General features: G+C 45.6%; 1 protein-coding gene across 1 annotated transcript; it reads left to right on the top strand.

The window, feature by feature from the left end:
* Positions 1-5,695: 5,695 nt before the first annotated feature.
* NRIP2 (nuclear receptor interacting protein 2) lies at positions 5,696-25,984 on the top strand (the record flags this gene model as incomplete). The annotated part of the gene is made up of 6 exons (XM_082487852.1): positions 5,696-5,926; positions 11,571-11,747; positions 21,536-21,618; positions 22,078-22,205; positions 25,011-25,063; positions 25,892-25,984. The coding sequence occupies 6 exons, from the start codon at positions 5,696-5,698 to the stop codon at positions 25,982-25,984; spliced, it is 765 nt and encodes a 254-aa protein (XP_082343978.1).
* Positions 25,985-26,324: the final 340 nt, after the last annotated feature.

Raw genomic sequence — 26,324 nt, 5'->3', positions numbered from 1 at the left:
GTAAGAGCTGATAGAAAAGTTTTCTGCAGCATGTGTTGGAGGACTCTAAAAGTAAAACCTGTGCCCAAAGGAAAGGAGATTGGAGGCAAGGACAGCCAAGGGAGATTCTTTACCTTGTGAAGACTACATCTGGTCTTCATTTCGAGCAAGACAAGAACTGGTCTGATTCTACATCTAGCTAGGCGCAGAAAAGAAGTGTATAAGTGGTTGTCTTATTTATTTGCTTCTGTTGTTGTTTTATATGAAAAAATAAAAAGTTTTGACATAAGCTCACAGATAGCCACTTAAAGCACCTTGCCAAGACTCTATAAGTGCTTTTAGTAATAAGCTCACGCATATGCATACCAAATTAAGCTTTTCGAGGCAACTCTAACAGCATTGGGTTTTACTGTTTGAGTGTTCAGCTTTGAGGACATCCTCTGAAAGGATTTTTAATGGTGCAAAATTGTCATTATTATGGCAGGATATAGGGACTTCAAAAAAATTGCCTGTGTTAGGGACATGTGCATTCTTAGCCTCAAGCTAAGTGGATAATGGAAATTCTGTTCTCCCTACGGATAGGAAATGGAGGCACAATGAAATGAAAGCAACTACCCAGAGATACACACAGGAGACATCTTTAAGACTGCACATTTCCAAGTACAGTGCTGTTGGCCTTAAATACACAACTATCCTTCATCTCAGACTCTTGCACGCTTTTATTGGTAAGCTTATTCCTACCAGAAATTATTCTATACTTTAAACATCTATATGATCACAGAGAAGCTCTAACATGAGTAAGATAATTGCCATTCCTATGTGCATTAACACTACGTAACAAAAGTGGGTATTTTTTCCCATTGTGAAAACAAAGCCAAAGCCATCTAGTGTAATAAATGCAGCCACATAATGAAAGGGGGAATTCTGTATTGCCTGTTGCATGATCAGCGACTGTTCTGTGGCAATGCTAACTATTCTAACCAAACAGAAAAGGCCCCTTGGTATGCAGCTTGGTTCAAGCAGTAAAATCAATACAGACAGGACACAAATAATTCCAAGCAATATTTATACAGCAGGGGGAATTCATATTGGATAACATTGTTCCAGGTTTGCCACAGTGTTTTCATAAATCTGGGCCCTATGGCAGGTGACTACAGAGACTTGACCCTGAATTACCTAATTAAGCAAACTATTCTACTTTCTGACCTTACTGGCAGGACACACTTTGCTGTCCAGCAGCTGAGCTAAAAATGTAGAATGTACATCTGAGATGACATTTATCTCAAGGAAACTTGCCAGACATATTCACAGATATAAATACTGTAACCTGCTACTTATTATTTGAAGAATAGGAATATGTTTTATTATCCAAATAGATAAACTGGAGGGAATTCAAAGCAGAGGAAGCTTTTTTCCAAAGAATTTTTTTCAGAGGTGGAAGGGGAGAGAGAAACATGCATAGTTTGCCTGAGTATGGTTTTCCTCTCATCCCTCCTTTGGACCATCTGTGCATCCATGGACTGTGCACAGACCATGACAATGCAAGAGGAGGAGCAGAAAGTCATCTCATACTGATCCTGTACTGGGCCATCACAAGGAATATCCTTGTCTTGACATAGTCGCTAAGCCGAGGGCCGCTTTTACAGCCACTTGAAACTTGCTCTATCAAACTGAGACAGTGCCTTGGAAACTGGTGTAATGTAGAAACAACCTCTGGGCTGGTTACTTTATGTGGGGACTGTTGTAGAGCTCTGTAACAGCCCAGTTTGACACAAAAGAAATGTAAAATTTTATCTACAATCCACATTCCCACCTGTACCGTGTTTGCTCTACAACAGGACAAAATAATTGTTTTCAAATTGTTGAAAGAGAAAAATTCAAAGCTGAAGAGAATTCTTTGACAAGGGAACAAATATTAGAAGTTGCAAAAGAAGTATAGGACAATAATTTAAAGAGGAATGATTAGGTTAGGTAAAGCTTCCCAGAAGTGAAATACAAGGAAAATCTGTGGTGAAAGAACCTCAGCTTGTGAATTTCAAGTCAAACCAGTGAAAGCCTTCAGCAGAGCAACTCCTCAAACAACTGGGATGCTCCCTAAAGCTCCTAGCAGAAGGAGGTGAAATCTTCACTTTATCTCATGTTCTTTAATCTGGGCATTACTTCTTTCAGCAAGAGTCCATTCCTTCCCTTCACTACTTCATGTACTGTTCATTAATTTCTTCAACAAGGAAGAATGGAATGGAGTATTGGCTGGCTGGAATATCGACCTTCTCCTGTTTCTTGGCTGGGCAAACTGCCTACTGGGAAATGCTGCTTTTCAGTGCCTTTCCTCAGAAGTATGGGCACTAGTTCTGAATTCTTCAGCATTTCTCAGGCATGGAGGGGGTCAAGAGCCGTCACCAACAGCCATGAACACAGACACAGTGCTGTGGCTTTGTGGTGAGAAACTGGAATCTTTTGCCCCAGAGATCTCACTGACCTGTAACTGCTTGAGCTAGAAGGCCAAGCCCCTAGCAGGAGCAGGGAGAAAGGCTTTTGTTTTCTGTGGAGGTGAAGTGGTTCTTCCATTGTCTGAATAGCACTGTTATACATCCTGCAAGAATTTCTGCATAAAGGATGGAGCATAGTGAGGTATAAGGGGTTATGATTACTGTATGTGACTGGATCTAAGAATGAGAATAATTACTCAGTGTGTATGGTATTGTGTATAAATGTTTTTTATTTAAATCCGTTTTATTTTTCTAACACAGGTTGTTGGTGAGTCACAGTATTTTCCAAGGCCTACAAAATATGACCGGGAAAGGCATAGCTACTGGGAATAAACTTAAACTTGCTGCACTGTGGTCTGGCTCTCCATTAGAAAACCTCTAAGAGTGTCCCTTCTGCAAAAAAAAAAAACCTGTAAGCACCTAACCAATTAGTTAATGGGCTCTGTTTAAGAAGAACAGGATGGAAAAAATAATAGCTGAATAGAAAAAAAACCCAGTGACATAGAACCCAGCATGCCTCTGAAGGGAGATGACTCCACCTCCATCAAAATGCTAGGGATTTTTGCCAGATCCAGGAACTAACACATCACAGGATATAAAGAGTTAAGTGACCTGCTCTTTGGAGTAGAAGGGATGAAGAAGGGGCGAAAGCTTTAAATAAGGTTTGAAGAATTTTCCCTTTTGAGGCACTAGGAGAGAAATATTTTGTGAGTTAAGTGCCAGGATTAGCTCGTCACACCCTAAACCAGGGTTTTTTTAAATCAAGCTCCAGCACAGCTTCAACACAAACTAATTTTGATTGGGCTTTTCCAAAGTGCAGGGCAAGAACCAATAATAAAGGGTGGCTAGCTGCAAGGAGGAACTGGGACTGGGAACTTTGTGCACTCTCTCCTCTTCATGCCCACACACACATCCAAGGTGGGACACGATTTCGTCAGAAATTGTGTAACCCTGCCCATAGGTTTCAAGACAGGGACTGTAGGGGATCTGGTCCCAAGATGTTCTGTTCTAGTTTATAATTTTAAGGTCTGTTCTGAGGATTTAAGCCATTGCTGCCAGGAGAAGCAGAGCTGCCTTGTCAAGGCTGGCCTGCTGAGGTATTCACAGTCTGCAGGAAGGGAAACAGGAAGGCCCTGTGTGAGAATAGAGGTGTATGAGTCAGTACTGGTTTATGAGGATAGTTAAAGAACTTGATAAAAAGACTCAAAGGATGCTCAGTGAGGCCACAAGAGGTCAAAAGTGTGTGTAAATCAGGAATCATGACAACCTAGAGGCAAGAAAACAAGACCATGTTCCCGGAACACAGCTTCCCTGGGAATATCCATTATTTAAACTCCCTTCTTATTTCAGCTTGCAGAGAGACAAGGACAGTTGAAAACAGCTCTGCTGAGCTCTTGATGGAAGTCTGCCTGCATTATGGTGTTGGAGTTTGGCCTTGTAGTGTAAACCAGTGAGAATATAGTTATACTCCCATTCCTGCCAAATCTGGCTCTGCAAGTTGGTTCTGTGGGAACCATGATAAATCGTGTAAGGCAGTTAGCACACTGGGAACAAAAAGGTTAACCTCTTCAAATTTTAGAATTACTCTAAAAAGGACCAGCCTCCCTTCTAACATTTGAGGACCAAAGATCCCAGGAGACATGCTAACACTGTGGTGAGTAGCAGGGATTAAAAAGCAAACAACATGGTTTGCACTGAGGCCAACTTTTTTGTAGTTTCTGCAGCCACACTGAGGTCTTACAGTGGCTGACTGGACTCATCTTTGTACATGGACATAGGATTTACTTCCTAACATTGCAAACTCAGTGTTATATTTTTATATGCAATCTAGATCATAGAAATAATTGATATCAGTAATATTTGAATGTTACATACTACTAAGCTGGAAAAAAAAAAGAAAGGGAGCAACAGAAAGACTCCTTTTGCTGTAACTTTCATAGTCTGTTGCTGTTATTCCTTCTATGTTGTATATGAAAGCTGTTTCACCCCACCTGACATTCACGGAAAGGTAATGCTGCCCTCAGCTTCATAGCTGAGTAAAACTCAGTTTCCTTCTCTGTACATGACATCAGAACCGGTTCTTACTGGGGCAGTGCATTCACCAGTGAAAAGGGATCAAAACAAAGCAGCTTCAGTTCAAATTTAAACTTACAGTTTCAAGCAGGACAATGTGGAGGCAGAAAGTTGAAAAAGTGAGCTCTGCCATGTCCTCTCTCCCCTGAGAGGAGGGATGTCTGCCCTGTTCCAGACATCTCACACTGCAGCAATGTCAGCATACTCTGAGTGTTAACAGGGAGTCAAGTCCACTGGTATTGACAAGCCAGTGATTTTAGGTTTCTGCAACTTCAGCTGTAGATGGAGAGGGTTGAAAATGAGGGCAGAGTCAGGCCCAATACATTTGCCCTGGCGGGAAGCAGAAATCAGGCCTTCAGCATTTTTTTCAAGCTGCACAATAAAATCCTCGGCTGCAGCCTATTCCAAATGTGTGACAGTCTCTGCAGAAATGAGACCGTGCATGCCTGCCAGGAACCTTGAGACGGATGCTCTCTCCCATGTACCAAGGCGCTGCATCATGTCCTAGACTGAATCATGTTGTTGCCAGTATTTACAGATTCACTGAGATGCATCAACCCCCCCCCAGCAGAGACACTGAACTGCACAGCCTGCCACCGAGAGATTTGCTGTCTCTTCAGCCTATTGAGGGGAACAGGCAGTGTATACACACACACACACACACACACACACACACACACACACACGCTCACACATACGCGCGCGTGCGCGAGCACAGCCTGAGGGAGGTAAGTCCAGCCCCCAGCAGCGGGGCCATCCTTCTGCTGCTGGATTTTTCCAGCTGGAGCATCTTGCAGGCTCTGCTGTAATTTATGGAAATTGGTTTCTGACGTGGGGTTTTTTCTGTTACGACAGGGACCCACCGACTGGAGAAGGCAGAGCTGCAGTCAGGGCAGAAGAGAGGAAGAGGAAGAGGTGGGGAGCAGAGGGACACCAGCGGAGTGGAGAGGACAGAGGCACAGAGACACTTCAGAGATGGGTGAGTTATAACTAAGAGAGCAGTAAGAAAGGCAGAGAAAAGGAGAGAAGGGGAGCTGTAGGGAAGGGAAAGGAGCTCAGAGACTGAGTCAGCCTCAAGAGGACAAACACCAGGAGACGAGTGCAGGGAACACCCCAGCATATCAAGAAGGACCTGTTCTGTCTGAATCTTCACCATGAGCACAAGGAAGAGCTGCCCCATGCCACTGGAACAAGGAGACCAGGAGGAAAAGCAGAGTGAGGGTACTCCTGACCTGGAGCGACATGAGCGTGAGGTGGAGCTGAGGAACAAAGCTATTCTGCAACAGAAGAGGCGCCTTAAACAGGCCACTCAGTTTGTGCACAAGGACTCTGCTGACCTACTGCCCCTGGATGGCTTGACAAGGCTTGGCACCTCCAAGGATCTGGTGAGTCCAGTGGGACCCCATTTGGGAGGGGGTGCTCCTAGTAGCTTTCATCCCATTTGGGAACTGCTGCCAGGTTTGTGAAAGGGTCATGGGTTCAGCAAAGATGAAACTTCCCTTCAGCATCATCTAGGAGCAGGTCAGGGCGAGTGGAAAGAATGAATTGCCCGTTTTTTGCATCTATCTTCCCATGCATCCATAGGGAAAAAACTCCTCACAGAGGCAGGCAGATATGGACTGGAAGGACTCCTCAGGATCCAACTTTCCACTCACCCGGTACATAAATATGTCCATCTGACATGTATGTTTCCATGTGGGACATCTCTGAAAGCCCCCATGTATTCCTGCATGATCCAGCTCAAAAGCAGATTCCTTCCTGGATTCAGCAGGGAGGGAATCACAGTTTATGAAACTCCAAGGTTTGACCTTGTCACCTTTTTGCATTATCCTTTTCCCCTCATTCTTTGGATTTCTGGAGAGGCAAGCACAGGGCAGGTCCGCTAGCCAGGTGTGCAGGCAGCTGCAGTGGCCAGGACCAGTGGCTAGCACCTTTGGGGAGGAGGCACGGGAGTGAGGCCTGTGGGCATCTCCTTGTGGAGATGTGGAGCAAGAAGCATCAGGGAGGGCATCTGTTCCAGGAACCTGGGCAGTCTCTGGTCTGGAAGGACTTGTCCCAAGGCAGGGGAGCTGTTTCCTGTGGGATCTCTTGCTGGCTTAACTGCACACATCTTCCCCTTGCTCTGGCAGTTTTGCTGTCTAACTTCTCCTCTCTACTGTCGAGTTTAAGTGTTCAAGGATGTGGAGGTCTAGAGAGGGGAAAAGGCCCTAAAAGAGACCCTGGGTCTGGCCAGTGATGTGGGCACAACCTCTTATTCCAGCTGTGCCAGTGGGTGTCATAGGAGACCTTGCCCCTCCCTGCAGCCTGTGCTTCCCTCTGTATCCTCAGACCATTGCAGCAGCACCATGGATGCTTGTGTGTGTGTATCTCCTCCAGTCCCTTCCCGGCTCCCATGGCAGGCCCCACGGCTGCCGGCAGCGAGGTGCTGCTGCTCAGAGGGGCACATGTGTGCGGGACAGGCAGAGTCCCAGGCACCGGGCCTGAACTGAAACCATCCCCCTTGCTGAAACCTTCGGGCACAGAGGCTCTGCCGCCTGCAGATGAGGGGTCAGTGCCACGTTTCTGTGCTGGAGTACCCTCCTGCTCCTGCCACCCTCCCCTGCAGCCGCCTCGGCTGCTGCTGAGAGTCCCTGGCTCGGCAGGGTCAAGGGTGGCTCCTCAAAGTCACCCTGAGCTGTCACCTCATGCTCTGCCAGCCCTTTGCAGATGTACACATGACTGTTTCAAAGGGACTAGTCCTGAGTGTCCCTCTGGCCCTGGACACAGCCACTGTCTGAAGTACAAGAGGCAAGCCACACCAGTGTCGTGTTAGGGAGGAACAGGGCCTCTCCTCCCTGTGGGGAAGGAGGTCTGGCCACACCAGAGCCTGGAGGGCCTTGTTCAGGCTGGCAGCACTGGCCCTTCACGCCCTGCAGCATTGCAGCTGAAACATCTCCTCAGGAGGAGATAGCCAGACATACCCCTGGGCTCTTTATCGTAGCAGCTTTTGGCAGGGAATGAGGAGGGGCCACTTTTCAGTCTCAGTGCACATTTGCTGAGCCCAGCCACAAAGGCAGAGAGAAACATGTCTGCCTGCTTTGCTTTGGAATTGACTCCTGTCACACCATGCCCCAAAACAACTGCGGTGGCAGCAAGAGACCTCTGTAAGAGTCCTGCACGGTACAGGTGTCAATCTTTGCCACCAGAGGCTGGCACCCCGAATGCTTGCTATAGCGAGACAGGCCTTGTCCAAATTGCTTGCCATGAGCAGCTCTCCTGTTCAAATTAACCATTCCAGGCCAGAGACTTCCTCACATGCAGATGGTGTTTGGTCACTCAAAACCACTGCATAGTTCATGTTTGTCCTGTAACAGACTCACTGAAACATTTTTACCATGGAGCTAGGGAGCAGTGAATAAAGCATAACATCTCTTCTGCCATGGAAATTTTGCACTGGTGTTAGAAGGCACAAAATAAAGTGTGGCACCTGTGCAAAGTTCATAACCATAGTGCAATACGTGGGGTCAATGCAGTAGCTGTGGTACCTCCATTTCTGGTTTACCTTGGGGCAAGAAAAGAACCGGGCTTTTTCCAAGAGCAATTCAGCAGTCCCTGCAACTTGATGGGCCACTGTGATATTGCTGTGATGTTTTGGGGGCTGCGAATTAGAGTCCAAAATATGCTTTCAGGCACTCCTTCAGCCCCATGCAAAACTCCACCTATGTTTCCTAAATTGATCTGGCTCCCTCCTGGAGAACAGGAATGCAGGGATGAAAACAAAGCAGGAGCAGGAAGTGCTGGAGAGGTTGATCTTGGAGAGAGTGCAAAACACCCCAGAGTCCTGTAGCACTTACACTGGGAGGAGAGTTTAATTCCCCAAAACATGTCTCCACTGACAGTGCCAGAGACTCCAGCTGTGGTAGCCCTGCACATCCTAAAATTAGAGCAAGGCCCCATGACATTTGAAAAAACTGTTTTCTTATACAGTCAAAGTCAGGCTGTTACTTTTTGCCACTCTTTTCTGTGTATTCTGGGTGTACATCCAGCTTATGCAATGCATCCAGCAGCGTCTGGGATTTGATGCTCCCATCACATCTCCAACAATAAGTAATCATACATTTTGGTGGAGAACTCACATTTCCAGCTTTATAACAACTACAAGCATGACACTTTGATATTTTCTTTTAATGGAAAAAAAAAAAGAAGTAGCTTCATCATCTAAAATCTTCTGACTTTACCAAGAAGGTCGCCCCTCACAAAAATCAAGATCCCCAGCTCATACCATTTCACTAATCATAGCAAGGCCTTGAGATTTCACATTGGAGAGCCTGAACCTGATGAGTTGCACTGGGAACCCACTCTGACCCTTCTAAGAGTCCTGAGGGGGCCTCCCTTCCAGTCGCTTCAGGTCCTCCCTCACCATCCCCTTCATCTCATTGTTTCTTACAAACAAGAGTGTCAAGAGACACAACGGTCTCCACTTCTCTGCTCACTGATGCAACAGAAGACAGAGAGGGCCCCAGTAACCTGCTCTTAAATCCCATGCCTCCACGGTCCCAAAGCTCTGCTACTCCATCAGCGCTACTCCATCAATGCTTGGCTGCTTCCCAGCCTGAGTGACAAGAAGGTGACGGAGGTGGCAGCTACAAAAGACCTGCTTGTTCTGTGGGAAAGGTTGTTGGGAGAGGGAAAGGTCTTTTGCTTGCCAGATTGTGAGAGGAGACAGGAGGGAGGATGGGAAATTGGAGACCTGCTGTAAGTTCCCAGCCCTTTTCCCACGGCCCAGATGTTAGCTAGCAGCCAAAACTGGCACTGTGTTCAGAGTATTTAGGGAGTGAAGTACAACGGCCAGCTGTGCTGTGGGCCTGCACACAGTATGCTGGGAAATGATCAGGAATAGAGAGATATTTTTACCTCACTTTTTCAACTACTGCAGTGTTTCTCATGCAGCACATGAATGCTCTGACTCTCACCCCTGGAGTGATGGGGAAACAGAGGTGTGAGGGTCTTGGTACCTTGCAAAGAGCAATACTGAGTGTAACCAAAGAGGCAATATCTCTCTCCCGCTTCAGCCATTCAGAAAAACTGACAAGTCAGCATGCTTCTAGTTGCAATTTACACACTTCTGTGGCTTCAGCCCTCTGACCAAACATAAAGCTGGTTTGAAGCTCACACACACCCTGTAGCGTTAATACAGCCCAACTCATTGGCAGGTCTGTTCTAATTCAAATGTTTGGCCTGCACATTGATAAGATCCCACATCAAACTGCTGCACCATCTGGAAGTTGTTTGTTTTTTGTTTTTTTTTTTTTTTAGAAAGATAAAAGCAATGGTTTGTGATGTGGCCTTTCTTTGTTGCCTTTCTTCACATAGGCAGTTGTTACTGAGAACACTATTGTCAGCTCTGAGTAGCTGCTCTCCTGGGGAAAGGCCATGGGGCTGAGTACATGGAGGAAGGACAAGGTTACCTCCAACAGGCCTACTTCACTGATGCTGCTCATTGTTGATTCAGTAGCTGTGCAGAGACTGGAGGCACTGGATCAACACTGGGCAAAAACTAGAGCATCAAGCTGATGACAAAGGGAACTTTCTTCCCACAGCAACGCTTTCCTGTGTGTGTATGCAAGGTTGGGACAAGAAGGTATTCACAGTTTTTCTTCCCTTTGGGTGCACCTCCCTGTCTTCCACCCAGAAGAAAAGAGATAGGAATGAGATAGGAATAAAGTTCCTTCAGCTGTTGATCTTGCTGATGGCTCTCCCTTCTAGCTGTGAACAACGTAGGACTTCTGTCATGGTTTGGGCCGAACCAGCCACGGGGTGAGTGATAGGTGCTCCCTCCCAACACATCTCTTTAAAAAAAAAAAAAAAAAGAGGCTGGAGAGAGAGAGACTTATGAGTTTAGAAGGAACTAAACTACTTTAATGAAATATTAATAATAAAATAAAAAGAAAATAATGAAATATATACAAAACTGTATTAAGCTCCCAGGATGACTATCATGTCACTGGCTGGCACTGGGGAAGTCCCAGACTGGACTCAGTGATGGATCGGAACTGCATTCCGGGTCTGGATTCAGGATCAAAGGCATACGAACAGACGGAGTCCTCCTTGGACACCAGCCATTGAAGAAAGAGTGAGCTGACCCCTTGATCCCTCAGCTTTTATACTGAGCATGAGGCAGATGGGACAGAATACCCTGTTGGTCAGTTTGGGGCCATCTGTCCTGTCCACTCCTCCCTGCACATGGGAGCCCTCTACATGTCTCTGCTTCTGACCCTCCAATGGGGCAAATAACAAAGTGAGCTGCCCTTGGGTGTTATAGCAATAAGTATAAGCAAGAGCCTCTCTGCATACCATTCCTTGGCATCAGATCTAAACACAGGTCTTATCACTCTGAGAGAAAACAGTGTCTGCACAATATGCTGTTAATTTCAATAGTTAGAAGAGGCCCAGCTAAAAAGTAAAGTTACTGAACAAAGTTGACCGTTTTACCTCAAACCAGGGCACTTCATAGATGCTCCTCCAACTAGGAAGGGAGTCCAAATAGTATCAATTTGGATGGAGTGGAGCAGAGGCAGATTCCAAAGAACATTAGAAGCTAGTTTTAATTTCCTGTGTAGGGGAAGCTTCCTGCTTCACTACAAATAATTGCTTGTCCTGCCTACTTACCCACATGTACATCACACACATGCTGTCTCCCATGTCCCACATTAGAAGGTGAGAGTGTACTTTGTTGGATGTCAGCACACTCCCACTGGGTAGTGTATTGCAATACCTGAAAAGGTATGAGACTGATAAGTCCATGTTTAGCTGAAGGAACAGATATATCCCAGAGACCTGCCTGTCACAGACAGCCCAAAACTTTAACATCACCTTAGTGGCTATAGAAAAAATCTTGGGATTTAAAGAAAGTTTTTTGGGATAAGCCTGTCTTTAATCAGGATGATCAGTTGGGTCAAGTATTCGCAATCTGCTTCTCTGGGCTAGCAAATGTCCTTGTCGTTAGCTCCATACTTAGCTGGGATTTCTCTTTCTTTGTGATGGAGACAGCAGCCACATAGCGTGGTCCAGCGGCGTCTCTTGGAAGGCAATCTGAACAAGCTGCGGGGCGAGACCAGGGTTCAGTCTGCACGGGTTCGATCTCCGCTGGCAAAAGACCAGGATGAAAAGATGGAAAAGGGAGAGGACAGGAGAAAAGAGACTTCACTCCTGCTAATACAGTGCCAGGTAAGGCAACAACATGGTGCTGCTGATTTCACAGTGATGGCAAATGCACAATGAGTTCCAGCTGCCCCGCTCCCAAGGGCCATGCTAAGTTATTAATTGCAAAGCCAGCTGCAGCCAGAGAGCGCAGATTTCCCACATCGCCTTCAGTTCTTCCAACAGACAGAGGAAAGCCTTTCTGCCACATGCGTGCTAGTTGTCCATATTTGAAGGTAAACTATCTTAATCACACCTCCTTCCTTTGGAGGCCAGCTTTCCCATGATGTGAGGTATTCCATAACTGTCTACAGAAGCAAGGAATGTCTCCTTATAATTTTAGGACAGGTACCCCTAATTGATTTACACTTACTGGATTCAGTCTGGTCTCATTCTCTCAGGTGTCAAAGGACCTCCTAAGAAAGTGTCTAGCTGTGCCCCGAATTAGCACTGTTGCATTCCTTGATGGAAGCAGTGTTTTTAGCTCCCTTTTCTTCTTATATCCTCCTACTCAGCAGAACACAGTCCTCCCTGGCCCCTGTAGATAAGAAAGCACATCCAAAAGAAAGATCCCATCCCCATGAAAGAGGGCTGCATGGTTAGAGCTGTTCAGTAATATGCAGATATGAGACTCACCAAGATATAGACCTGCTATACAAAATCCATTTTAAAGCTGTGTTTGTTTCAGTTACCTGTCCTAAAGAACTTCTCACGTGTTAGAGTGTAAAGTCTACACTTTCAGGAAAAACACATACACCTTTGAAAATTCAGTTGGCACAATTAATTATCATATGAACATGGTCTGGTAGCAATTTTCTGAAGTGTTCAGATCAAGTGTCTCAGGACCACACAAAGCCACTGTCTGGTTTGTTTTCTAGCCTTTACTGTTTCAGTTAGGCATTGCTTACCCTGGGTTTTAGACTCTGATGTTTAGACTCTGATGCAGCTAGGTTAACATAACCATACTTCGGAAAACAGACTAGTAGGCTCTCAGTGAATGGCTCTCTGTGTAATTTCTCCAAATAGCTGGAGTCTTTTTTTTTGAGCAAATGAAGGTGTTTCTTTTTCTTTAATCACTGCTCTGTATTCTTCTGTAAGAGTGTTGTGGTTTCAGTTGGGATAGACTGTTTGCTTTTTTACTAGCAGCTGGTGTAGTGCTATACTTTGGATTTGGGATGAGAAATACTTTTGACAGTGCACCAGTGTTTTCAGTTGTTGTTAAGCAGTCAAGGCATTTTCTGCTCCTCGTATCTTCCTGCCAGCGAGCAGGCTGGGAAGGCACAAGTTGGGAGGCAATACAGCTGGGATAGCTGACCCCAACTGGCAAAAGGGATATTCCAGACCATGTGATGTCACGGTCAGTATATAAAACTGAGGAATAAGAAGGAAGGGAAGAACATTTGGAGTTATGTTGTTTAGCTTCCCAAGTGTCCATTATGTGTGATGAAGCCTTGCTTTCCTGGAGGCATGCATAGGTATCATAACCCGGAGACAGTAGCTAACTCGGCGTCAGAGTCCACTACTCATTCCCATTTTATGTTTCAAATGTACCCCAGCTGTCACACACATTACATTTTCCGTCATGGAGGAAGGTTAATGAACATCACAGTCAAGGAAACAGGTCTAATGCTGCACTTAACTCTCCCAAACCCAGTACCTTCTGCACAGGCATTTCTCGCTTTTTCTGCCCTTCTTAAGAGCCAGTCACCATTTGCCAGACTTAATCTTCTTACATTGAAGGAAGGAAAGCTCTCCTCCCCTTCTTTTTAGTCCTGCTGTTTTTCATACTCATATTTGTGAACTTCAAAAATCCCTGCCTGTGAATAACAGATCTATGGCAGAAAACAGCCCTCAGGCTGCCAGTTCATTTTAACCAGAGAGGTGAGCTGCTACTTTTTGGAGAACTGCTTGACTATGGTATAGCTTTTATTGGAAATGGAACATGACCCCAGTGAAGTCTCTTCTCTCTGAGCAGCTTCTTCTTTCATCTACCAGCATAAAGCTTCCATTTACACTTCCATTTACACTCAGGCAAGTATGCTGAAAATTTCAAAGTGGTAGAAAAAGCATCACCTAACTAGTAACTGAACTTGACTAGGAAATAAAGCTGAATATATGTAGACTTCAGTGACACAGGAAGATTCAGGCAATGTGTTTTCACTCTAACAGGTTATAGTTGTCCTGTGCCTACGGCCTTTTTAAGTTACAGAGATCACAGACAGACCCAGTCTATAACAGTTGTACTGTAGAGTCACTCACCTTCCTATTTACTTAGGTGGGTTGCTCACATGGTACTTTATCAGAATTGCCACTTTTTGTGGCAGTTTTTGCAAAGCACTTTGGAACACTTACCATGACTGGCACTCGCATTGTAAAATTAAGCTGTTATTTTTTGTGATGGGGCTTGTCTCTTGTTGACTTGGAAATAAATGCTGAAATATTCTACTGCTGTCCAAAGCTGCTTTTCCTCTGTGCCAAAGCCTTGGTTGGTTAAAGCAGCTTTTGACTTTGGAAATTACATTATTTCAGAAAACAAAGCTCTTTATAAATGGTGATCCTTGTTTATTCCTCTCCCCTCTTTCTCTTTCTTGGAAATCCCCATAATTGATCTTTAGATAAAGACTAATGGTGACTGGCAGTAACAGTTCTGAGGCAGAGATGAGAGTGTGTAATGTGGTGAAACGTCCTCTTAGTCCAAGAAGGCTTGCAGGGCTCATCAGCTGCCTGTGTACTTCTTACTTAATCTGCATTGTATTTGTGGTATGCTGGAGCAAGGATGCTCTTCAGGCTCCTAGTGAGTTCTCTGGGCAAATAGTTACTAGTATAATTGGACAGTGGATAGCTTTTCTGAGGGTGCTGGAACTCAATGACATGAAATGTTTTCTACAGAATAATCACTGTCCTGTTATGTCCTAGCAAGTTTCTATCTTGGAACTTCCCCAGCCTGCTCTGAAAAAAACCCTCAAGAGTCTGCCTAGTGATGCAGTTTAGGTTTATTATCACAATAATGCTAACATCTCATGCATCTCAGGTCTGTCTGCTCCCAAAGTCACTCCTTAGAAATTGCTGTCTATACTCCAGCTCTTGTGTTTCTGAAGAACTGATACAATGTCTTTTCTGTAGCTGGGCAATGAACAGTTGGCCTCTGCGAGCCACAGGAATGGTTAACTCTTTCCCAGTAGAATCCATGTCTGTTAATGAGGAAGAACTGATTCAGCTGGACAGCTGGCAGGTTGCAACCTGGGCAGATGGGGTAGTGTATCTGACCTGACACTCATGGATAATATACCTGCTTCAATAGTGAGGAGGCACAGGGAAGCCTCTTCTATGAGGCACAGTACGGAGGATGAGGAGGGAGATGCTTAACATGTATCTGCACTTTGTGTGTTATCTTGCCACTTGCCTTGTGGCCTTGCCTAGTCATGCTTAGTAGTCCTTCCAGGCAGGGCTAGTGTGTCAGTGAGGACCAGACTGCACAGATATTACAGAACTCTAAAAGCAGAAAGGGAGGCATTTTTTCGTAGAATCATAGAATGGTTTGGGCTGGAAGGGATCTCAAAGATCACTGATTTCCAATCCTGCTGCCATAGACAGGGGTAAGGGAGTATCCTCTGGGTCCAGTCAATTTCCATGTTGTTTTCTTTCTAGAAGCCTGGACTTTGTAATACCAGCTTTTGCCACAAACAGTCATGAGGTAAGGTGGGATGTCTCCAGTTGGCCTTGGGGGCTTCTATGGGCAGGCACCACGCCTAGTCCTGAATGTTTAAACTTGACATGCCAGGCAGCCTGGAGCCATGATGGCAGTGTTTTTCCTTGAACAAGCAGAAGTATTGCCAAAGTCAGGGCTTCTAAATAGAGTGCTTTGCAGCTCTTCCCCTTCTGTGAGGTTGTAGCATGCTCTCCAACTTGCTTAAAGCAATATGAGGGGGGAGGGGGGGGGATAACTGGGCCTGTTAGGACTAAACTCAAGGGAAACATGCCAGGATTTGAGGGATGGTGGACTAGCATGGGCTCTTAATCTACCAATTCATTTCAGAGAAGCGATAGACACCTAGGAATTATAGAAACACCTGAGTGGGGCCTGGTAGGAAATGGGGCCCACACTCACAAAAAGATGTTCAAACCATTAGCTCATCTGAAGTGCATCTAAACCAATGCACTCAGTATGAACAATAAACAGGGGGAGCTTGAAGCCATGATGTACCAGGAAAACTATGACATAGTGGCTATCTCGGAAACGTGGTGGGATGCCTCACAAGACTGGAGTGCCACAATTGAAGGCTACAAACTCTTCAGGAGAGATAGACAGGAAAGGAGAGGTGGTGGAGTGGCTGTGTATGTCAGAGAATGCTATGAGAGCTCAGAAATTAAGTATAGTGATAACAGGGTTGAGAGTGTTTGGATTAGGATAAGGGTAAATAAGGGTGATATCGCTGCTATAGACCTCCCAACCAAAGCAGTGAGGTGGATGAAGCCTTCTATAAGCAACTGGGAGAAATATTGCAGTCATTTGCCATTATACTTGTGGGGGACTTTAACCTCCCTGATATCTGCTGGGAATACAACACGGCAGACAGGGAAAAATCCAGGAGGTTCCTGGAATATGTGGAGGATAACTTCCTCATGCAGCTGATAAGTGAGCCGACCAGGGAAAGTGCCCTCCTAGACCTGCTCCTTGTGAACAGGGAAGAACTTGTGGGGGAAGTAAAGGTTGGAGGCCGTCTAGGGCACAGTGATCATGAGATGATTGAGTTCTCGATCCTTGGAGAAACAAGGAGAAGGGTTACCAAAACTGCCACCTTAGACTTCTGGAGGGCAAATTTTAATCTGTTCAGAAGACTGCTAGACAGAATCCCTTGGGAGGATGCCCTTATGGATACAGGAGTCCAGGAAGGATGGACATACTTCAAGAAAGAAGTCTTAAAGGCACAGGAGCAGGCTGTTCCCATGTGCTGAAAAACAAGTAGGTGGGGAAGGAGGCCAGCCTGGGCCTAGGGATCTCTTGCTGGATCTCAAAAAAAAGAAGAGAGTCTACGACCTTTGGAAGAGGGGGCAAGTCTCTCATGAAGACTATAAAGATGTAGCGAAGCTATGCAGGGAGAAAATAAGGAGAGCCAAAGCGCAGCTAGAGCTCAACCTGGCTACAGCTGTTAAGGATAATAAAAAATGTTTCTATAAATTCATTAATAACAAAAAGAGGATTAGGGAAAATCTCCCTCCTTTATTGGACGCTGAGGGAAACATAGTTACAAAGGATGAGGAAAAGGCTGAGGTGCTCAATGCCTACTTTGTGTCAGTCTTTAGCAGTGGAACTAGCTGTTCCCTGGACACCCAGCCTCAAGAGCTAGGAGACAGGGAGGGGAAGCAGAACGAGAGCATCACGATTAAAGAGGAAGAGATCAGTGACCTGCTATGCCGTTTGGATGCACAGAAGTCTATGGGACCGGATGGGCTACACCCAAGATGCTGAAAGAGTTGGCAGACATGCTCGCCAAACTGCTTTCCATCATTTACAGGAAATCGTGGCTAACTGGGGAGGTCCCAATGGACTGGAGGGTGGCAAATGTAACACCCATCTACAAGAAAGGCAAAAAGGAGGATCCAGGTAACTATAGACCTGTCAGTCTAACCTCGATACCAGGGAAGGTCATGGAGCAGGTCATCTTGAGTGCCATCAAAACCCACATAATGGGCAACCAGGGGATCAGGCCTAGTCAGCATGGGTTTATGGAAGGCAGGTCCTGCCAGACGAACCTGATCTCCTTCTATGACAAGATTACCAGAATATTGGACGAGGGAAAGGCTGTTGATATTGTATACCTGGACTTTCAAAAAGCATTCGATACTGTCCCCCATACAATTCTCATGAAAAAACTGGCTTCGCACGGCCTGAATGAGCATACGATCCGCTGGATCAAGCACTGGCTGACTGGAAGGTCCAAAAGAGTGGTGCTCAATGGATTTAAATCCAGCTGGCGGCCAGTCACAAGTGGTGTGCCTCAGGGCTCAGTGTTGGGACCATTTCTGTTTAACGTCTTTATTGATGATCTTGATAAGGACATAGGATGTATCATCAGCAAGTTTGCAGATGACACCAAGTTAAGCAGGAGCGTTGATTCCCAGGAGGATAGGGAAGCTCTACAGAGAGACTTAGATAGATTGGATCACTGGGCCAACATCAATGGTATGAGTTTCAACAGGGGCAAGTGCCAGGTCCTGCACTTGGGCCCCAATAACCCCATGCAGCGCTACAGGCTTGGGGAGGTGTGGCTGGAAAGCTGCCTGGCAGAAAGAGACCTGGGGGTTCTAATTGACAAGCGGCTGAATATGAGCCAGCAGTGTGCCCAGGTGGCCAAGAAAGCCAACGGCATCCTGGCTTGTATTAGAAATAGCATGGCCAGCAGAAGTAGGGAGGTGATTGCGCCCCTGTACTCAGCACTGGTGAGGCCACACCTCCAGTATTGTGTCCAGTTTTGGGCACCTCAATATAAGAGAGATATCGAGGTGCTGGAGTGAGTGCAGAGGAGGGCAATGAAACTGGTGAAGGGCCTAGCAGACAAATCATATGAAGAGCGGTTGAAGGAGCTGGGACTGCGTAGTTTGAGGAGGAGGAGGCTGAGGGGAGACCTCATCACTCTCTACAAGTATTTGAAAGGACACTGTAGAGAGGTTGGTGCTGGTCTCTTCTCACAGGTAATTACTGACAGAACAAGAGGGAATGACTTCAAGCTCCAACAGGGTAGGTTTAGACTGAACATTAGGAAAGAATTTTTCACAGAAAGGGTGGTCGGGCATTGGAATAAACTGCCCAGGGAGGTGGTTGAGTCACCATCCCTGGATGCGTTTAGATGTGAGACGTTTAGATGTGGTGTTGGGGGATATGGTGTAGGGGAGAACTTTGTAGAGTAGGGTAGATGGTTGGACTCAATGATCCCAAGGGTCTCTTCCAACCTAGACAATTCTATGATTCTATGATTCTAAAGCAGATTTGTGCCAAGAGGCAGGAGGCATGCATGAACGAAGGATAAGAGAACGGGTGTACATTCTGGGAACAGGCAATAGCTCAGGTGGATCTCCTACCAGCTCTGTCATGTGTGATCTGTATTACTGTGGGATGGCAGTTCAAGCTGTTCCGCAGTGAAATGAGACTGCTCATCTGTGAAGGAGCTGTGGGAATATTCCTGTATGAATATGCAAAGAACTGCAAAGAGAGCTTCTGAAGTTTGGTTTCTCTGTGCTCTGACCCTGTTCCATGAATCTTCCAGCTGGTATTGGGTTGGTTAAGTTTTGTGCTCTCCCAGCCTGTGACTTCTGTGGCAATTTCCATAACATGTGCCAAAGAGCAGCCTTGGATTGAATTGGCTTTCCTGAAGTATTGAGCATTATATGTGCCACTTGGACATTGTAAGAAGTCACAAATGTTTGCAGTCACACGGGACTGTTAATTAACTGGACATAATTCTTTATGAATAAGACATAGTTTTTCACATTAAAGAAGAAACAGTATAATAACCAAATCAGGAGCTGTTGAAAATACGCATCTGTGCACATTTTCTGTGTAGATACTGCTTGAGGACTCCTCTCCTTGTTCCTGGATGAGGCCACACACAGTGAATGCTCATCCTTCTAGGCTCACTGTTGTTATTTAAATCATAGATCATACATCATATATACATATATGAGTCTCATGTGATTCTTGGTAAACTCTGTAAAACAAAATAGGTTGAGATCTCTAGCTCCAGTCGTCTTGCAGTGCTAGAGAATTTCTCAACTAAATGACCATTCTAGGAATATGGTGTGTCTAAATGTTCAGAATGATGACATTCTCTACCCTGGTGTGCCGCAGGTGCATTTTAGACCAGAGGAAGAGCTCCAAGACAAAACAGACTTGAAGTTTCCAGGATGTGCTCTCTGAGGTTGCCTTGAGTGCAATTAGCACTCAAGCTACTACTGGTGATGTGTCTGCTTGTAGCATTACAGTATTTCTCACAGGAGGTATTTTCTCCTTTCTCTTTATAATAACTCACAAATAGCACATTTTTGAAAATGAAATCTTGGAAATACTGGATGTAGCTCTCTGTGATGATTAACCCATGTAATAATCATAAACTAATTCAGTTAAGAAATCAGGAAATTGAGACATTTTCTTTGACCCTACTGGTGCTGCACTGAGTCCTCAATGGTTGTGCTGATCTGCTTAAGGTGTTCAAAGCATTTAAGCTCATCAGGAATAATCATAAGGGTAGAGGAGCTGTGGGAGGTCTGTTGCTGCTTCTGAGTGGCTCATGATATTGAGTGCCATAGTTGATGGAAGAGAAGGAATCACAGGAAAAATACAAATGATAGCAGGAGGAAAATGAGCCTCCCAAGATGGAAACTTTGTCATTGGGGTTTTTTGGGGTGTTGGTGCAAGACAGAGCTTTGAAGAACTAGGCCGTCATGAAGGGGTATGGTTAGGCACTACAGGTGGGTGCAAGCGTATTTTGTAGATGGCAGTTACTCCTTATTTTCTAATTTCTCTACTAAGTCCTGCTCCTCCTTTTTTTTTCTGAGCATAACTCTTATTGATGTCCTTGACAACCCTATTTTTTCAGACCTCTACCAGATATGAGACCTGCTGTTACTTAAGCACCTCTGGCCTGCCATTAAGGACCTATGTGCACAGAGGACAAAAAACAGATGGCAACCACATCTCCTTTTCCCTTTCAAGTGCAAAGGGGCGAAAAAATGAAGTATGCAAGGCATTGGGGATTGTTCCAGTAAGATCATGCAGAGGTGACTTGGGTGCAAGGCATCCAGTCTCTCCCTTTGCTATATGACACCAGCTGTGAATATTGTAGTTGTAGTGTTCATGCCATATTTCCTTAAAGACCAGTCTGGGAACTTAATGTAAGCCCCACACAAAATAGACACCTCTTGATTACGTTGTTTCTTGGACTCAAAAGTCACTTGATGTGTCGGTTACCTTAGGAACTGCCTTAAATTCAAGCTCTTCTCAGGGATGCTTGTCCTGGGTCCTCCAGTTTCTCCCACAGACTTCACCATCTGGAAGCGTTTCAACTGAGAACAGATGTGTAGTCCTGGAACATTGTTCCCTGTCACACCAGAAGAAATGGAGAGAGGAAACCTACAAAGGCTGTAGCACATGCTTATAGAATCATGTAATAGAATCAGAATCACTGACGTTGGAAGGGACCTTTAAGATCATCAAGTCCAACCATTAACCTACCCTGACAAAACCACTTCTAAACCATGTCCTCAAGTACCACATCTACCCTTTTTTTAAACACCTCCAGGGACGGCGAATCCACCACCTCCCTGGGCGGCCCATTCCAATGTTTAATAACCCTTTCAGTGAAAAAAATTTTCCTAATATCCAATCTAAACCTCGTCTGACATAACTTGTCATAACTTGTCCATTTCCTCTTGTCCTATCACTTGTCACCAGGGAGAACCTGGTGACATATTCCGTTAGAAGCTTTTGTTATATCAATTATTGCTCTGCTAACAAAGTCTATGTCGGTTTTCTGAACAAATTCCCTCGTTATGCATCTTTTGACTGGAATACTACTAAGTTAAAGTCGCTAATAACAGATAAGTGTCTGTGCAAACACACGTTAAAGAAGACAAATTCAAAAAGAAGCCTTTGGCAGAGCACTGTTGTACTGGTTGAGTCTCCTGTCCTATGACTACTGCCTAAAACACCACATCTTTGGCTGTGCGGCTAAGGAAGGTCTAAGGGATTGTCACACTGTTAGAGGAGTGGGTAAGCCAATTTTGAGCCCACGGTAATTATCTGTTGTTGTTTTTTCTAGTGCCAAGGTCAGGTATTGAAAGCGACTGTTAACACTGGGTGTCTACCAAATCTCATCTCCAAGAGCTGTTTAAACCAGCTGGGGTAAGTCATTGCACAGTAGAAAAGGAGGGGTGACTAAAAGAAAACCTATGACAAGAACATAGGCACTCGATTCCCAGCCCCAATGATAATTACTAGCAGCTTTGCATGTGCACACGGCTGTTTAGGAGAAGATGCAGAGGGTGGGCTACAGGGCAAGGCATCAGGAGCACTGGTAAAGTTGTGTGCAGACCCCAGACTAGAAGGCAGAGCTGTGTCATTGTGTCTGTGTGTACTGCAGGGCAAAGGTGCCCAGCTGATAGCCTCAGTGGTGAGGAACCCAAATGGACAGCACCTTATGGTTTTGCTTGTGGAATCTGCCTCCAGACATGCTGTATGAAAGAGATTCCTCCTCTTCTGGGCCTGTTTCCAATGACACGAAGAAGTACTGTCATCAGTGACAAGTCCTGTTTTTCTTCCTCTTCCTCCACTTGAGGCAATAACACCTCTTGTGTCCCACAGGCTGGAAGAAGTGTCTGCCATGGACTGTGGAGACCTCTCTCTTCCCATCCCCAGCGTTGTTGGCCGAGTAGAACATATGGAGTTGCAATTTGGCCAGGAGACAGTGCTGTGTTCAGCACTGGTTGTAGGTGAGAGTGCCAGCCCCTCCTCTCCCCCAGCTTTCCTGTATCCCTTTTGCCTTGCCAAGGGCATTTAAAAGGATCTCTGGGAAAAGCAATATGTGGTGGGAGGCTGGTGATGCGGTCACCTCCACTGCTGGCCAAGATAGATCATTGTGAATACCGCGTTGTGAATACCCCCAATGTAACCAAAGGCAAAGGGCATAGGAAGAGTACGGAGAAGACAGAAGACGTGGAAAGTGGGGAGAAATTAGGTGCTTTTTGGTCCTAACACAGGATGTGGAAAACTCATTTCCTTCTAAGATGGACTTTTCTTAAAATTATCCAGACTGCTTGATTAGTCCTCTGGTTCTCTATGTTCTCCAATTGAATGGGCAGTTGTGTCTTTGGCTGGATGGAAGTTATCAGAGAAACTGACAGAGGGTACAGCTTATTCCCCAGTGTTTCTCTGTGTACTCATCTGCCTCTGCTGCAGGGAGCACCCTGGAAGAACCTGGTAGCCCCAGAGTGCTGAGTCTCCCTCAGTGTCCTGAGGCAGGACCCTTTGAAAGAAGCAGCCATAGGAGACAAGGTCAAGTCAGCAGGCACTGGAGCATGCCCAGAAAACAGCAGAAAGGCTGCATGTTCTGCATTTACATCAAGCTGTGCATATGCTGAAAACTTAGTCGTCTTTTTTTTCCCCTGTTCTTTCTCCCTATTAGTCTTCCAGCTTTACCCTCTTGCCTTTATCTGTCTCCTCATCTTTGATGATTACTATCCATCTTCTAAGGCCTCCCTTGCTCCCTCTTCATGTCCATTCCTCCCTCTTTCGCAGTCATCTAGAAAGACCTTCCTCCTCTTCCACACTCCAGCTCACTGTTCTTCCCTGGTTTCTCTTCTGCGTGTTCTTGCCCTTCATGGGTAGACTGTATTAGTACCACCACAGGCGAATTTAGCCCAGTAGCACCTATCCATTTCACTGGGATATAAAAATGGCTGCCTGGAAAGAGCTACATCTGTGCCTTACATCTCCCTGTGCACACCCTGTAAAATACAGCCACTGGTTACAGGGCAAGGAGCCATCCAGGAGACATGGGAAATGTTAATGATGTTACTGGTGGCTGCTGAATCCTGCAGATTCCAGGACCTGGGGATTCCTCCTTCTCTGCCACTGAAATCCAGATGGATGACTCTAAGACCCAGGAGGTCACTCTTGCCCAGTCCAATGCATGTTCTTAGTGGCAGGTTCAGACAGTAGCAAGGCTGAACATATATTCCACAGAGGCACATCCAGAGAGCATGCAGACAAGGCCAGCCACACAGACTACCACATGCAGAGCAGTGCCTTTACCAGCACTCACATAAACACCAGCACAGATAGCCCAGTCCTGGTCCTCCTCTCTGGCTGACCAGGACTGAAGTTCACTAGCAGAAGCTTATACATCTTCAGTCTCTAGATTCACAAGCACACTCATATTCACAGAGTCTTCAAATAGCAGCACAGCTTCTATGTCTGTCTTATGTCCATGTCTGGACCTTGGGCTCCTTACCTAGCCACTGACACAGACCTTGAGTCTTTCCAGATGCAGGTTTCCTCCTACTCACTGGCTAGACCAGACTGAAGATTGCTAGTTAATTATACAAACCCACAAGAATATAGGATTAAATTCACTGGGGAAATATAAACACACCCAAGTCTTTCTAGTTAGTGGCATTTAGACGTCTCACACATATGCCTTGTCCTCTTCAGTTGCTGGTTTATAAACCTAAGGCCCCTGTGACCCATGTCAGAGCTGGTACCCAGAGCTCTCTTGCATGCGGATCTCTCCAGTTGCTGGCACCTAGACCTACAAGCTCTGTGACCCGTAGTCCTTCTCCAGTTACTGGAACTTAGACTTTGCAGCACACATTGCAGTCCCTCCAGTTGCTGGCACCCAGACTTCTCTTGCACACTGGTCTCTCTAGTTGCTGGCATCTATGAGCTACGTCCCCTTCTGCAGTTGTTGACACAGACCTATGAGCCCTATGGCCTGTGGTCCCTTCAGTTAACTGATACATTTTGCATGCCAGTCCCTCCAGTTGCTGACATCTGAAGCTATTTGCCCTTTAACCCGTGGCATCTTCTACACTTGCTGACACTTAAGACCTGCAGCAGTAACATGTAGGATAGAGAGGTTAAGCAGAAAAAAAATAATCACTTCATGGAATAATTTAATAAGAAGGTCGGATAGATTGTGACCACCAGGTGCAGGGTTCAGACAGGCAAGTGAACTGACCAACAGCCTGCTTGCATGTGACTGGCCCCCTTATCTCCCTCCCTCTCCACTGTTTCCATGCTTGTTCTTCCCTGATCCACTCTGCTGCATGCCTTCTCCTGCCTTTGGCCCTTCCCCTACACAGCCCATAGTAAGTTTTACACGATCCCACAAGCCCCTTCTGATATCTCATAGTAAGTTTCAAATAATCCCAGAACCCCCCTCAAATATCTCATAATACTCATAATAATCATGGTTCCCTCCTCTTACCAGCTACAAAGTTCATTTTGACCCTCTTTGGGTCTGTGCCTAAGTAGCTCCTTTAACAGCTCATCAGTCAGTGGCAGAAGAGTGCTGGTCTTTGTTATTGTCACTTTTACCACCTGCTTGTTAATGTTTGTATGTTTAATTCATCATTTTCCTTGTTATTTGTTACTTACTTTATACTGAATAGACCATAACCATATAACTTTATGAACCAGATGCTCTTGTATTGCACATCCTCTTACAGGAGAGACACTTTATTTAGAGGGGCAGTATATATAGTCTTGAGCCTGATCAGTCTCTTCTCTCTTCTCAGATGATGAAATGCTGGAGTTTTGCATTGGTCTCCAGACTCTGGTGTCTCTCAAGGTAAGGAACAGCTCCTCTCAACAAGTTCTCAAAGATTTGGTTGCTGGAAGCATCAGAAATATTTATGGCCAGGTGTTCCAGGGTGCCACTTGCAATGTTTGTTGCACAGTTGCCTGGTTGGCTGCAATATGCTCTGAGTCACTGATTCCTTTACAGTCCTTATTGAAGGTTTTAAGAAAGGAATCACCCAATAGGATGCTATCCCATCTCCCATTCTTTGTATTCCTGACCATACAAGTTGCAGACAGGAAGAGAAAACTGAAGACGAGACTAGAAAAGGCAAGGCACACTGTGTCACGAGTTATATCTGTATTGCCTTTTGAAGGCAGATATGAACAAGCTCTACCCTTGCTTTGAGCCAAATGAAGCTGTATGGTCACATTCAGTGTCCAACATTAGCTGGACATGGGTGGAAAGAGTCCTCTCCTTTTGTCAGCTCAGCTCAGGGTTAGTGCTCTGCTGAGCCTGGCTCCTGGGTGACTCAGAATATGGCTATAGCAAGCTTGCTCCTGCCTGTCAAATATTTGTAGCCACATGTTAGACTCACAAAGCAGGAAAAGCATTGGTCTGAATGCCTGAGTGATCTGAGGACATCACCTCAGAGGCAGGCATAGGAGGAAGGGAGGGAAATGGCCCTATGAAGGGTTTGGAGAAGAATCCATTGAAGGGAGCAAGGGGGCAGCATGGGGGACAGGGAGGGGAACAGTAAGGTCTCTACAAACCCAAACTGGGGTTGTTTGATGGTTATACAGGTTTTCCTCAGTCATAGACATGAAGAGATTTGCTGTCTGAAATGTCCAGCAAGTAACTGGCTCTCCCCTTCTTTAGTGTTGCATCGACTTGGAGGAAGGAGTCCTGAGATTTAAAGCACTGAGTCAAGAGCTACCTTTTCTACATGCTTCTGAAGAGCCTGGTCAGTGACTGGCTGCATTCCCCATGTTTGGGGCTGAGGAGACTTGCTGCTATGAGAGACAGATGAGGGTGAGGCTCACATGCCCCTAACCTTGCTGAGTTCTAGGCTGAGGCATTCACTGGGGAGTGAGAAAAAGGCAAATGGGTGCTGGAAGCTCTTGCTGCTGGGAGTGCCTCATCTTGGAGATATATCCCTCCTTTCAGGGGACCCTCCTGCTTGTCCCCATGTGCTGAGTGGGCATTTTGTGCTTCTTTTTCTATCTAGTCACTCCAATTTTTGCTTCTGTACTAAATTCACTCTACCCTTTTAATGACTTATTTTTACATTACCTCTGCTCATGAGACAAGA

This window comes from Vanellus vanellus (assembly GCF_965231255.1).
Source record: "Vanellus vanellus genome assembly, chromosome: 1".
Lineage (NCBI taxonomy): Eukaryota > Metazoa > Chordata > Aves > Charadriiformes > Charadriidae > Vanellus > Vanellus vanellus.
Note: the sequence above shows the minus strand (reverse complement) of the source record. Positions and strands in the feature narration are given on the sequence as shown.